At 36.1% G+C, this 13,970-nt stretch overlaps 1 protein-coding gene across 3 annotated transcripts in view; it reads right to left on the reverse strand.

Annotated features, from left to right (window-relative positions):
• LOC107595299 (insulin receptor substrate 1-B-like) overlaps window positions 1–13,505 on the reverse strand; it is a 48,661-nt gene extending 35,156 nt beyond the window's left edge. The window contains exons 1-2 of one of the 3 annotated variants that reach the window (XM_016285655.1): window positions 13,394–13,505; window positions 12,735–13,131 (exon numbers count right to left, since the gene is read on the reverse strand). In XM_016285655.1, coding sequence (XP_016141141.1) covers window positions 12,735–13,083 — 349 coding nt within the window. In that variant the 5' untranslated portion in view covers window positions 13,084–13,131; window positions 13,394–13,505. The other 2 variants (XM_016285657.1, XM_016285656.1) reach the window with 2 other exon arrangements.
• Window positions 13,506–13,970: the final 465 nt, after the last annotated feature.

A 13,970-nucleotide genomic window follows, 5' to 3' on the forward strand; every position in this document is an offset into this window, starting at 1 on the left:
CACACACACACACACACACACACACACACACACACACACACACACACACACACACACAGATAACCATTCAAAAGTTTGTAGTCGTTAAGATTTTCAGTCAAACTATATTTTAAGGTCCAATTCTCACTATTAACTAACTATTAACTATGACTTTTTCCTCAATAAACCATTAATTTGCTGATTATGAATAGTTAGGAAGGTAGTTGTTATGTTTAGGTATGGAGTACGATTAAGTGGTCTAAAATATGGTCAGGAAGAGCAAGGCATTAATATGTGCTTTATAAGTACTAATAAACAGCCAATGTGCAAGTAATATGCATGCTAATAAGCAACTAGTTAATAGTGACAACTGGTCCTTAAAATAAATTGTTACTAAATAAAGTGTTACCAGATGTTTATTTTTTTTTAAATAAGTCTCTTATGCTCATCAAAACTGTATTTATTTGATCATACAGTAAAATACAGAAAGCCTTTATTTAAAATAAAGAAATAAACACAATTTAAAGTAAAGTGTGCAAGAAATATTTTGTATTATTAATGTTGAAAACCGTTGTGTATATGTGTGTATATATATATATATATATATATATATATATATACACAGTATATACACACAGATAAACTCACACTATTGTGCCTGTTATCATTTATGTTTATTGGGGCTGTAAGGTCTTTTCTTGCTTAATAAACATTACCTATCTACTTTCAGGTGTCTAGATATAGACAAACAGGCCCGAATGGACACTGACACGCTGATAATTGTTCAGCACACGCACAAACACTAAGAAAGTAGGTCACAAATAACAATGCGGTAAAGTCAGGCAAGGTCACTGCAGCTGTGGCACAGTGTATGGCACAAACCAAACCAACAAAACGACCTTAAAATCAGCTACAGGCCACATCCAGATCTAATCATGTGTTATTAGTAAGCAAAAAAATTCTAATCTTGATTCGTCTGGAACCATAAACCACATTTGATCCAATGTTGTGGCTTCATCTGAGCTTAAGTCTGCCGTCATCATACTCACTCAGCATATTGGAGGAGGACAGCATAGCCGTGCTGGTGGTATGCGTGTTACCTTACACCAGCAGAGGGACGGGATGGGGGGAGATCGGGGGATTTGAGGGGAACAGGCACTGTTACATAAGCGTTGTTTTGAAGTGTAGACACAGCACAAATCGCAGCTGTCTGTAAATAAATAAACACATGTTGACGTTAAATTAAAATACTGAACATGCAACCTAAAAATCAAAATGAACTGTTTTTAGTTCATTTTTGAAATATATTATTTATTATGACTGCATCAACTTGAATACATTATGTTATGCAAATGAAAGTAGTTTTGACTCTGGATATACTCCCGTTTTAACTTATTTTTAACAACTAACTGCTTAACTGTGATAGCCAGTAACACGAACAATCACTTCAACAAAAGAGCAATTAAACGGAGATTTGTGTGCATGTGAGCACATAAGGGTTTTAAAATAAGGGATAATTGCTCTTTTTAGGGCCAAAGTTCAGTCCTGATCTTTCTCTCTCCTGGTGCTTTGAAAGATAAGCAGAATGCAGCAGAGTACAGAAACAGCTGTGTGTATGAGAGCCGCTCACAGCCAAGTGTCCCTGTCTGTCTCACGTCTCCCCCTACTGCCTTTTCCTTCAGCAAATAGAAGTATTCACACATAAACTCTAAAAAATTTCAAGGTGACATTTAAGTTATGGACTTTAGGTTACTAAAGGAATATAAATACATTTAACCCAAACAGGCTTTGCAGGGCTCGACAGTGCGACCATTTCAGTCGCATTTGCGACTGAAAACTACTACGTGCGACTATTAAATTTTTTTTAGGAGCACCAGTGCGACTGACCGATCATCATTATACTTGTGATTGTGATCGCTGAGGGGAGCTTCAAAGCTTTCTACGTGTTTTTGCAGCGTTGAGTAATGTATCACAGACATATCTCACGAATCCTTTCATAAGCAAAGTTTGGTGTAAGTTCAAGCAGCTGTTGTGGTTTTAAGTCATTTCAATACACGCGTTCTATATGTAGACAACGCTTATTTGCAAATTGACACAAATCAAAAAATGTTTTAGCTCCTAGGTTGTCGATGGTGAGATAGTGGGTCAATTCTTGAGAACATTTTGTTTGTACCAATATAATGCAACACTCACCAAAGGCAATACTAGTGACTTCATGCAAAACTATATGCCGTTTACAAAAGCATTAAATAAAGCTAAAACATCTATTCCAAGTTTCCATCCAGCAATTATGTACACGTTGTGTACACATTATAGTACACAGAATGTATTGTATTCATTATTTGCAAATCATACATTAATCAAACACACAAAGGTAGATTATTCAGTCACAAGGGATTATGGGTCACAAAGCAGAACAGCAGATGCAACAATATCAAGTTGACAGTGCTTAGCCTTTATAGTAGGGCTGAAAAGGTTAGTCGACATTATCGACAATAAAAAATTGTCGATAAATATTTTTGTTGTCGAGTAGTCATTTGGTCTCATATGACCTAATGTAAGAGCCTGCAATAACGCGGTTTGACAGAGTCAAGACTGTAATTCAGCTCTCCTGATGCAATTCAAGAGAAGAGGACGCAGCGGCAGCGCTTCAGAGCAAATGCAGCCAAACCTGAGCCAACTGAGCAGCGTTTGGATGAATATGTAAATATATACTGCGCGCTTTCCTCTCAATAACAAAATAAACACATTAAAAACTGACAGTGGTGAGAAAGCATCAGTTTAAAATGCATCTGATTACAGCGATGTGGATGTTTGCACGAGCTTTGCAGTTCAGTACTCCAGTAAAGTCCAGTCAAGTCACGTTTATTTATATAGTAATTTATGCAATAGATAGCCTTAAATCAAGCAGCTTTACAGTATTATTAAACATGAAAAACCAGAGTCAGTGTTGCTTTCTATTAGAATTACAACTTGATTTTCTGTTATAAAGAAGCTCTCCAGTGTGGCGCTAGCAAATTATCAAATCTTTTTATTAGTGGGGGAAAAAAAAACATTTCATTAAAGTTATAGTTTGGTTTGCAGAGATCAAAGCTTGATCTAGCTCAGGACTGTTTTGATTATCATAACCCTATAAGGTATTTTAAGAGAGATTATGTTATGAATATTAGTTTATCCAAAAATAAAACGTCTTATCACTTAACCTTTATTTTGTTTCTTATCCATATTACTTACAAAAAGATATTTTAGGCAGAATGATGTGTCATTCAGCTACTTTTTCAAATAGCTAATTAAATGGTGAATAAGAGAGTTTCTCTGCCATCTCATGTTATGTGCCAAATATATTTATTTGTATAAATTAATTGTATAACTGTAATTACATAATATGACTTTCAAAAGCTGAAGTGATTACCTTTATTTGTTAGAATATGTATAACTCAGTATTTTAACTAATTGCAAAAGCTGAATAATCAATCAATGTCTACTGATTAATCAGCTAAATAATTGATGATTAGTCGATTAATCATTCTAATAATCGTTAGATTAATCAGTTATCAAAAGAATCGTTTATTGCAGCCCTACTTTATAGATTTACAATAGCATGTCACCTGCACAGGCAGTCACAAATTTTCAACACAAATTCCACAAAATAGACAATGTTATGCAGTTCTGTTGCAAAAACACATATTTTCCTCATGAGTTTCAAATAGTAACTACACATAAACATAATGTAAATATTAAATGAATAGTTCACCCAAAAATAAAATATTGGCTGAACATGTACTCAACCTCAGGCCATGCAAGATGTAGATGAGTTTGTCATTATCAGAACAGATTTGAAGAAATTTTGCATTACATCAGCTGCTCACCAATGGATCCTCTTCAGTGAATGGGTGCCGTCAGAATGAAAGTCCAAACAGCTGATTAAGACATCACAATAATCCACAAGTAGTCCACACATGTTAGAAACAAACTCATCTATATCTTGATGGCATGAGGGTGAGTACATTGTCATCATATTTTCACTTTTGGGTGAACTATTCCTTCACAAATTTACACATCATAAATATATTATTATATATTACATAAGAAAATATTTGAATAAGACATGATTTGCTGTGATCATGCTGCTAGTGGCAATAATGCTGAGAAAGGGTGGTGATTATTCTGCACCAAATGTCTTCCTAAGGACTAAGTGATCTTGATCCAACTGAGAAGACTCAACAGTTTGTCACCTTCACAAACAAGCTTGACACAAAACCTTTAAAATAGTTTATCTACTTTTTCCACAAGGAATGCACAAGTGTCCCCTACTCACAAACACTTAAGTTACTTTCACACATGTGTTTTCTGTTATCACTGCACACACACAAAATGCTGGCACTGCCACATTAACCCAGATGAACTCTTTGCTGGTCAGCATTATCATGAGGTTTCCAGATCTGCTTGTGGTTTTTGGTTTCAGTGCCATGTGGAAGCATATTAGTGGTTCTCACTCTGCCAAACCAGAGCTGGAGTGATGAAAGATGTAACAAGCGAGAGGAAGAGTCTGCTGTCCACACCAGTAGCTGATGCTGACCAATGAGCACACAAACACACACAGAATTTCAACTCGTTAGAATTTCAAGCAGAACTGAAAAACCATGGCTTTTCAAAGACGTTTCAAACAGGAGACTCAAGTTATGGGTTGAGTCAATGTTATGTTCCCTTGGGCCACTCAAACAAACAGACTGCAGAAATCACAGACTTCACATCACTTTTCATGTCATGATATTTATTTATTTTTTTGGAAGTGCTGCTGAGTGAGAAATATACACTCCAAAATGAGGTAACATCATCCAGAGTTTGTAAGACAACGGACTTGATTCAATAGTTAATCACAGGTGAGAGATTTGACAAATATGGAGAGCCTGTGTAACTCTCGGTAGCGGCATCACAGTATCCCTCAGGTGCGATTAACATAATACGCAAATTGGCTAATATTTGTGTATACTATGTATATAATTTAAACACATTTTATTAAGTTACTCTTAAACAAGAGACTTTAATAGTAGCTCTTGTTTACTCCGCACACATACACTTCCCTCTTCCCTCACGAACACGTGTTCCCTCATTAAAGCTCCAGGTGAACAAATAAAAGAGGAACTATTATTAGCCTACCGATATACAACAAAATGAAAAAGCAGGTTTAGTAGTACATTATTATATATTATGGTAAATATTAACACCAGTGATTATAAATATCTGTAAAAAACATGATATAACATAATTTAGTAACTAAATTCGTACTGTACATGGAGCAGCAACTACTGTAATTATTAAGTATAAATCAGTGATATAGCCGTATAGCTTTTGTACGAGAGGTTTTTGGTCCTAATCCACCCTTTAGTTCAATAAAACAAAATATCAGCTGTAAATCAGAGGATTTTTCATTAAGTTTTGTTATTTTACTACTGCAAGTTCCTTTCTGTGATTGAGAACGACTGCAAAGGCCATTCAGCAAAACATTAAAAAGAATAAATTCTAGTGGCGTTAGATACATTTCTGCTGCGAGACGTTTCATAATGTGCGGAGAACAAAACTGGTCATGGTAAGAGACAGTGTGGACTGTAAATTACTCGTACGATAGTGCAACTCACCTGTTTGGTATACTGTTAACTGTGTCTAGCACACTACCATTTAGAGATAAACAACCTTAAAAACAAGCCATTTTGACTCAAAGCAAGCTATAGAAATAAGAAGCAGATTTCCATGAAAGCACTGCTTTGTTGGTTAAGCCATGAGAACTACAATCATTTCCCAGAAGTCTTTTCAGTCTAAGTGGTGCTTCAGCGGTTGAGTGATTGCCACCGTACTACTCACACTGACTATTGACCATACATTCTCCTTAGGCTCAGTCTAGAATATTTAAGAAATATCACTCTTGTCCTGAACAAGTGAACCCAACAAACTGTCTCTGACTCACAGTCCTCAGAGATCAACCATGAATGAAAACAATAGACATTGTGAATAATCCTTTTCACAACGGAACTAATTAAATCAAGAAGCAAAAAAATTAAGTCAACTTTTTTGCCACAAAAAATGTGTGAGGGTGTGTATAATGCGAGAAAACAGGTCGAAATAGCTTAACATTTTAATCCCTGTGCTCATTTGCATTCAATGTTCTGTACTTATGTTAATGTACTTATTAGGCTTATGTATCGTTGTAAATGTTTACCATGAATCAGCATAAGTGACTGACACTGTTGCATAGAGCAGCATGTGGTCACCATCACTACTCTGATTTAACACAGGATTTTTTTCATATACTTATTGTTAAATATCCTGACAAATATATATAAACATCCTTAGAATTATTAGAAAACAAACTAATATTTTTCATATATTTGTCTATTCTGAAATGATCAAAATGTATTTATTTTAATGATAAATTTATGAATAATAAAAATTATACTTTTTTATGTAAATTTCAATTTCAACACACAAGTATTTTAATGTATATATACAGTATATAATGTAAATATGAATTAATATTAACACAAATATGATTTTAAAAATATGTATTAAGATGTTACTTAAATACAATGTATCTATTTAGCAGAATTTGTATCCAAAGCAACTTTGCTGTTGCTGGGCTAGTCCTGTGAATTGCTTTATATACACTGAGGAGCCTAATGGATATTTTTGTCACAGGCTTACATTTCAGGATCTGGTCATGTTTAAACAGCACTTAAGGACAAGCTAAGTTGTAATACAGGGTACATGGGGGTCAAACAGTAGTAAGCAATTCTGTGATCTGCTTCATTACATCAGATTTAGCAGTTAAAATAGAACAAGCTTTCACTGCCTTTGGCAGTGACTGTGTGTGTGCGCGAGTGTTTGTATGAGTGTCTGTGTGTCCAAAATCTCACAAAGACAATAATTACCAGCACATTAAGGAGATGAGTGAAGCTTAGGGAAGTTTAACCTTTGAGCATCAGCCATGAGCCAGACTGGCATCACAGGCACACACAGAACACACAGAATACACACAGACTAATATACAAACACAATGTGTTGTACTTGAGACAGCAGTGGCAATGTAGTGAGGTGCTGTGTAAAGTAAAGAAAGATTTGTTTGATTTCACAAAGGTCATTTCTGTTTCCATATAAACATTTAGTCAGAATAGGCTACATGCATGACTTGACGTTATATTTGTAATTGACAATTAAGTATTTAATTTAATAAAATGCCTTTTTATTGATTTATTGAACAGAAAGTAGCATTTCATCTCAAAATACCAGACACTTTGCATAGTAAAGTGTGTATCACCTGCAAGAAATGCCCATATGTGTCCAGTTGTGCCAATGGTGAGAAAACCTCATTTCTTCCTCCTGTTTGCAGCTGCACAAATACAGGACATTGAATATCTGCTCACAGTGCCGAGCCTGCTTGCTATTTGCTCAATTGAATTTAGCATTAGAAATCCACACAGGTGAGTTTCCCAGGACCATCTTTTTTCACATACAGTATATATCGTTCAAAGGTTTTGAGGTCGGTAAGATTTGATAATATTTTTGAAAGAAGGCTCTTGTGATAAAAATTGTATTTGATGAAAAATATATTTTAATATATTTTATAATGTATTTTGTCCTGTGAAAAGCTGAATGAGCAGCAATTACTCCAGTCTTCAGCGTCATATGAGTCTTCAGAAAACATTGTAATATGCTGATTTAATGCTCAATAAACATTCCCTATTATCATCATTTTTGTGAAAACTGATCATTTGTTTTTCAGGATTCTTTGATAAATACAAAAAAACCTGAATTTTTAAAAATATAAATATTTTGTAACATTATAATGGTCTTTAATGACACTTTGGATCAAATTAATGAGTTCTTGCTGAATTAATGAAATATTAATTTATTTTTTGAACCCCAGACCTTTGAAGTGTAATGTACAGTGGGTACGGAAAGTATTCAGACCCCCTTACATTTTTCACTTGGCCCATCTAATAAACAGATTTCCTTTATGTGAAAAAATAGTTAACACTAACTGTATTTAGCTTCGTCTTTGTGTGCATGTGCAAGTCCAGCCCCTAAACCATATTGTTCACCATTGTTATTTACTGTTTTCAAAACTTTCCAAAGATGATGCTTTTAATGACTGTGGTCTCTGTGTTCAGTAAGTGGTTAGTCGGAAATATACCAACAAAATAGACAGCTGAAAGTCCAAAACCTTAGTCAAAGGGAAAATATTCAACTGTTTGCATCACTTAACTCCTTAGCCACAATGCAATGGTTGTTCAGAGTGCAAATGATTGTGCTTGTCAGTAAATATCCAAGGTTATGATTACCAGTTAAATCTCAGTCGTATGTAAACATCAAAGCACAGATCCACATTTTAAAACCCTAATTAAATTCAATAAATACAATTTCTAATGCGTGGTTAGTCAAGTTATGTCAATGTAGATAACTGATGCGTGCATGAGAATGAATGAAAGAACGCATGAAAAAGATCAGTGTGAAAGAAAACAAATGTTTAAAGGAATAGGTCAAACCCAAGACTCGATGAATAGCAAATGAATGAATCAAAGCGGAAGAAAGCGGCAACTGAAATTTCATCCCCAGCGTAATTTGAAAAGCAGGGTGCAGATTACTGTTGGACAGATTCTCAATCATCATGGCTAGTAATGCCTGTAAAGAATTTGGACAGGGAGTCAACGCATTAAGATGTGTAAAGTGAATATGAGCAACATTCCCACAGGTCATCTCACAGTTGTCCTGCCCATCAACATGTCAACCTCAGCAGAAAGCAACTATGGAGGTAAGACAGATGTCAAAACATTTAACCAGCCAATCAGTAGACTGGTTTGTTTAGCTTGCTATCCAGTTAAGGGGTTTCTGGATGATAACTGGAGGGTCATCTCTAGCCTGACCCTCACATCTTGTTAAGGTGTCATCTCCTTTACTAACCACCTCAAAGTCCCTTAAAGGGTTAGTTCACCTAAAAATTTAAATTCTGTCATTAATTACTCACCCTCATGTCGTTTCAAACCCGTAAGACCTTCATTAATCTTCGCAACACAAATTAAGATATTTTTGATGGAAACTGAGAGCTGTCTGACCCTGCATAGACAGCAACGCAACTGAAATGTTCCCAAGTCCAGAAACGTAGCAAGGAGATCTGTTAAATAATCTATGTGACATCAGTGGTTCAACCGCAATTATACGAAGCTACGAGAATACTTTTTGTGCACAAAAGAAAGAAAAAAAAAACTTTATTCAACAATTCGTCTCCTCCGCATTACCCTGTAGCGCCATTTTGGAGAATATCAGCTGGACGTAAACAGCGTATGCTGTTCTGTGTCAGCTGCGTCACACAGATACGCTTTTTTCGTTCAGATCAAATCACAACAACGTAGGAAACAGATCCGATGTGACGCAGCTGACACAGAACAGCATACGTCGTTTAGTCCAGCTGATACTCTCCAAAATGGCACTACAGGGTGATGCGGAGAAGACGAATTGTTGAATAAAGTCGTTATTTTTTTCCCTTTTGTGCACAAAAAGTATTCTCATAGCTTCGTATAATTGCGGTTGAACCACTGATGTCACATGGATTATTTTACAGATCTCCTTGCTACGTTTCTGAACTTGGGAACATTTCAGTTGCGTTGGTGTCTATGCACACACACATACATATATATATACATATATATATATACACACACACACATTCTGTCTCTCTGTCTTTATCCCATGTAAATTCATGGAAGCTTTTCATTGCATTCAGTGTAAATATATGAAATTCAACCCTTTGGTTGCAAATAAATCCTTTTCAGAATCTGCAAATGTTTCTGTGTATTTGTAAATATGTAATGGCATATGGTTGGCACTTTCATTATGCAATCATTGTGTAATGCAGTAATATCACTTTGGACTCTTGATATTGGTTTGTAAGGGTTGCCTCACATGTTGGGTTCGTTAGTGGTATCTTCCGGAGCCAAGGAACATGCGGGGCTGTGTAATGGCTATAGGAGTCACGGTCACTGCCCTTTTCGTATGTTTACTCTTTGCAAGTGTACCTGCTTTCACTTTTTTTTTTTATCTAAGAAGAGTGAGAGGTTATATAATATTCAGTTTCTTTTGAAATTCACATTATGTAAAGAAATTGTCTGTGTGATTTAATTAGCAGCTTTTAGGAAGCATTAATAGAGATGATTTACAGTGGGGCAAAAAAGTATTTAGTCAGCCACCAATTGTGCAGTTGTGTTTTTCCACACAGGTATCACAAAAGCAGAATAATGCAGATAATTTATAGGCCTATATGGGACAATATAAATTAAATAAAGAAAGCTTTGCAGTAGTATCAAACTGCAACAAAGAAAACTGGTAAATATGTAAGTTTGTCGTTTATGTATTTGCAAAGTTAATTTGGCAGTACTGTATCCAGGGGGTGTGGGGGGACTATGACCCCTTTTATTAAAGGGGGCCCCTTTAATTATTGTGAGGGATTATTTTACAGATTAGAAACTTCACATTGGTTATTTCAGTAGTGTGAAAAACAAAACGATCATTCAAACTAAGAATAAATTATATAAAAACAGTGAGCAAAGAACACTGAAGTTCACTTTTGCAAAAACCCCCGTTATAATCACCAAAACTGTCTACACTGCAGAATGAATGTTTTACTAACATCTTTTCTGCACTTTGTTGTTTTATGATGATGTGAGAATTCGCCAGAGTGTGGATTCAGAATTCAGTCAGTGAGTGCGCGCACTGAACAACTCCGGCGATCTCCGTGGAGATGAATCAAAACGTGTCTGATTGGCTGTTGCATGCATAAGCTCAACAGAAACAATTTGCACACTATCTGCAATACTGTCCTAAACATTGGGCTATTCTACATATTATTTAACAGATATAAATGGAAGTAGAACAACATGCCCTGCCTTGACAGAAAGATTGGGGAAAAAGTTACTCAGGAAGCTGGCGAGGTATCTCAACTGCAAGTTGCGCTCAAGTGAGAAGACACGATAACACACGCTCAGGTGGCAGCCTGGATAAGGAGCAAGCAGAACTTCAGTAACAGACTTCAACAACAAAGGAGGCCCCTCTGCCCAACTTGGGGGGCCATCTACTTTACTGGAGAGGAAGAAAAGCACTGTTGTTTCAACACCACCAACAGCTGAGTATGGAGGACCAAACCTGCAGAACTTAAAAACGAATAAATATATAGATAAATAAATAAATAAAATGACAGGAAGATAAATAAAGGAATAAATGACTTGATCAAAACAAATATAGTTCATTTGTAATAAAATTTAACCCTGAATTCATTTTTTTATTACTTTTTCCTTTATGTATTATATTATGTATTTATTTTTGCATTTATTTTAATTTAATTTATTTATGTATGTATTTATTATTTTTTATTCCCACGTGTATTTATTTCCAGATTTATTTATTTCTTCTTACTTTTCCGTGTGCAAATGAGGGAGGTGGTCCTTGCAGAGCTCCGGTGAATCATTGGTTGAGAGCTCACGCAGAAGGTCAGATCAAACTAATGATAGAGATCGGAGTTTGTGTGATCAACTGTAGAGTTGCAAGATATTTTCACAGATTCACATTATGTCGAATTATTTTATAGCGACTGAATTCACCTACTTATCCTGACAGTTTCGTCATTAAGTCCATCAACGTCGTCAATGAGTTTCTAGTTTGATGACGCCTCTAGACAAAATAAACATACAAAATAAACTGTCAAATTATATCTAAATATTGCTAAATATACCTGATTCGTAGATGAACACTTTACAGTTGTTGTTGTGACTGTAAGTCATTCTCTTCAAATGCTATTGAAGTTACATTAATGTATACCAATGTCGTATTTAACTTTAGAGATGGTCCCTAAACTTGCGAATATAGACGTCAACTGCCAGTGGGCCGCGATTCCAAAAAGCATTGTGAGCCTGAGTATTTAGGTCTAACTAGGTCATTTGGTGCAACTGGTTTACGATTGCATTTAGGCTCACAATGCTTTTGGGAGTCACGATTTTCTCTGTGTAATTCGACATAATAATGTGAATCTGTGAAAATATCTTGCAACTCTGCAGTTGATCCCACAAACTCCGATCTCTAGTTTGATCTGGCCTTCTGCGTGAGCTCTCTCAACCAATGATTCACCGGAGCTCCGCAAGGACCGCCTCCCTCATTTCCATGCTGCACACAAGGAAAAGTACAAATAAATCCATCTGGAAATAAATACATGTGGGAATAAATAAATATAAAAAATAAATAAACGCATGAATAAATCCATTTAAAATAAATAAATCCATAAATAAATAAATATAAAAATAAATGATAAGTAAATAAAACTTAAAAAAGAATCAACTTAAAAATACAGAAAATAATACATATAGGAAAAAGGTTAAAATTAAATTAAAATTTTATTTTATTACAAATGAACTATATTTGTTTGTATCAAGTCCCTTATTTCTTTATTTTCCTGTTGTTTATTTATTTATTATTTTTGCAGGTTTGGTCCTCCATACTCCATAGCTGAGGACCCAAAGTCAGTACTAATGCAACGAGAAAGTCTGTGGATGTGCTCTAATCTACCATTTTACATGAAGCTACTGCAAATGTATTTCATTATACAGGAGAAACTGGAGGAAATGACATGCGAGGTGCAATTAAACGAAGCTTGTCACGTTAACACCTAAGTTGAGCACTCTTTTGCAATCGCTTGATGCTTTATTTCTCAGACTTACTCTTGCATTGAAGTTCCAGCATCGCCTGGTACCAATCTTCCTGGTCCGTCTCGTTCTCCGCCGCCACCACGAAGCTCTCAGCCCGCGTGTAGAGCACTATCATGTGTTTATTCTTCGAGTCGGCCCGTTTGTTGATGTTGAAGCACGTCTCCAGCGCCAAAGCCTTTTTAGCAACGGGCGCTTTACCTCTAAATTTCTTCTCACTTTCATAGTATTCGAGTCGGGCCGGGCCGCGCTCCGAAGCCGTCCGTAGCACGAAGTATCGCCGGTGCATGGATTTCTGCTTGCGGAGATACCCGCTTTTACAGACGTCCTCTGTGCTGCTCTGCGAGTCGGTGTGGTTCTCCATGGCTCGCGGGGTCTGTTTCGCTCAACCACGTTGAATAAAAGTTCAGCCCTAGCAGTAGCAAAAGACAACAAATGTAAGCTCCGTCCACCTCTTCTGTATCAAAAAAGTCATGTGCGCATATGGCCAGAGAGGTTCCAATAAGCAGTTTCTTTCCAAAAATATTGTCATTAAACGCTACGCTTTTCCTGGCAGGAGTCGAGCAGAAAGAGGGAGCAGACGAGTCCACGTGAGCAAATGTGGTGCGGCGCGCGAGAAATAGCGCAACTACTACTATTTAGAAGAAGCTTTAGGAGTTGAATAATCTCATTACTGTAGTGTACAGTAGACAGCTCCCCGTCACCCCTCCTCTCCAGCGCGGCGTTCACTGCTACTGTGAAGCTCTGCCACTCATCAGACTTCTGGAGTGTGTGTGTGTGTGTGTGTGTGTGTGTGAGGGAGAGAGAGGGCGCGCGGAGTGCTAAAGCTGTGTAGAGCACTAGGTTGCGGATCAGAATCGGATTTCATTCGCCTCTGGACTCTGGATCTGTTTTGTTAGTAGTAGTAGTAATAATAGTAGAAGTATTTTTTTTTTACTAAGGAATTCAATAGTGGGTATCTTAGTTGTGATTAGTATCAATAGCCTATGTTCAGTAGCCTACATAATAGTATTTTATTCTTTTGCGTCGTCATTTTTATCATTAACTTTAAGTTTGCACATTTATTTTGCCTTTTAATTCAATGGTGATTTTTTTTAAAGCAAAACAATAAGTACTAGTACCAACTAGTGTTTATTTCCATTGAATAGTAGTGCAACTGAAAAAAACTGTACTGTAGATTGCCTACTAATCACTGTTGGATTATTTACTATTTTTTAAGTAGCTAGCCTACATAAAAAACACACTTGTTTG

Source organism: Sinocyclocheilus grahami, unplaced genomic scaffold (assembly GCF_001515645.1).
Source record: "Sinocyclocheilus grahami isolate Dianchi unplaced genomic scaffold, SAMN03320097.WGS_v1.1 scaffold200.1, whole genome shotgun sequence".
NCBI classification, from domain to species: Eukaryota; Metazoa; Chordata; class Actinopteri; order Cypriniformes; family Cyprinidae; genus Sinocyclocheilus; species Sinocyclocheilus grahami.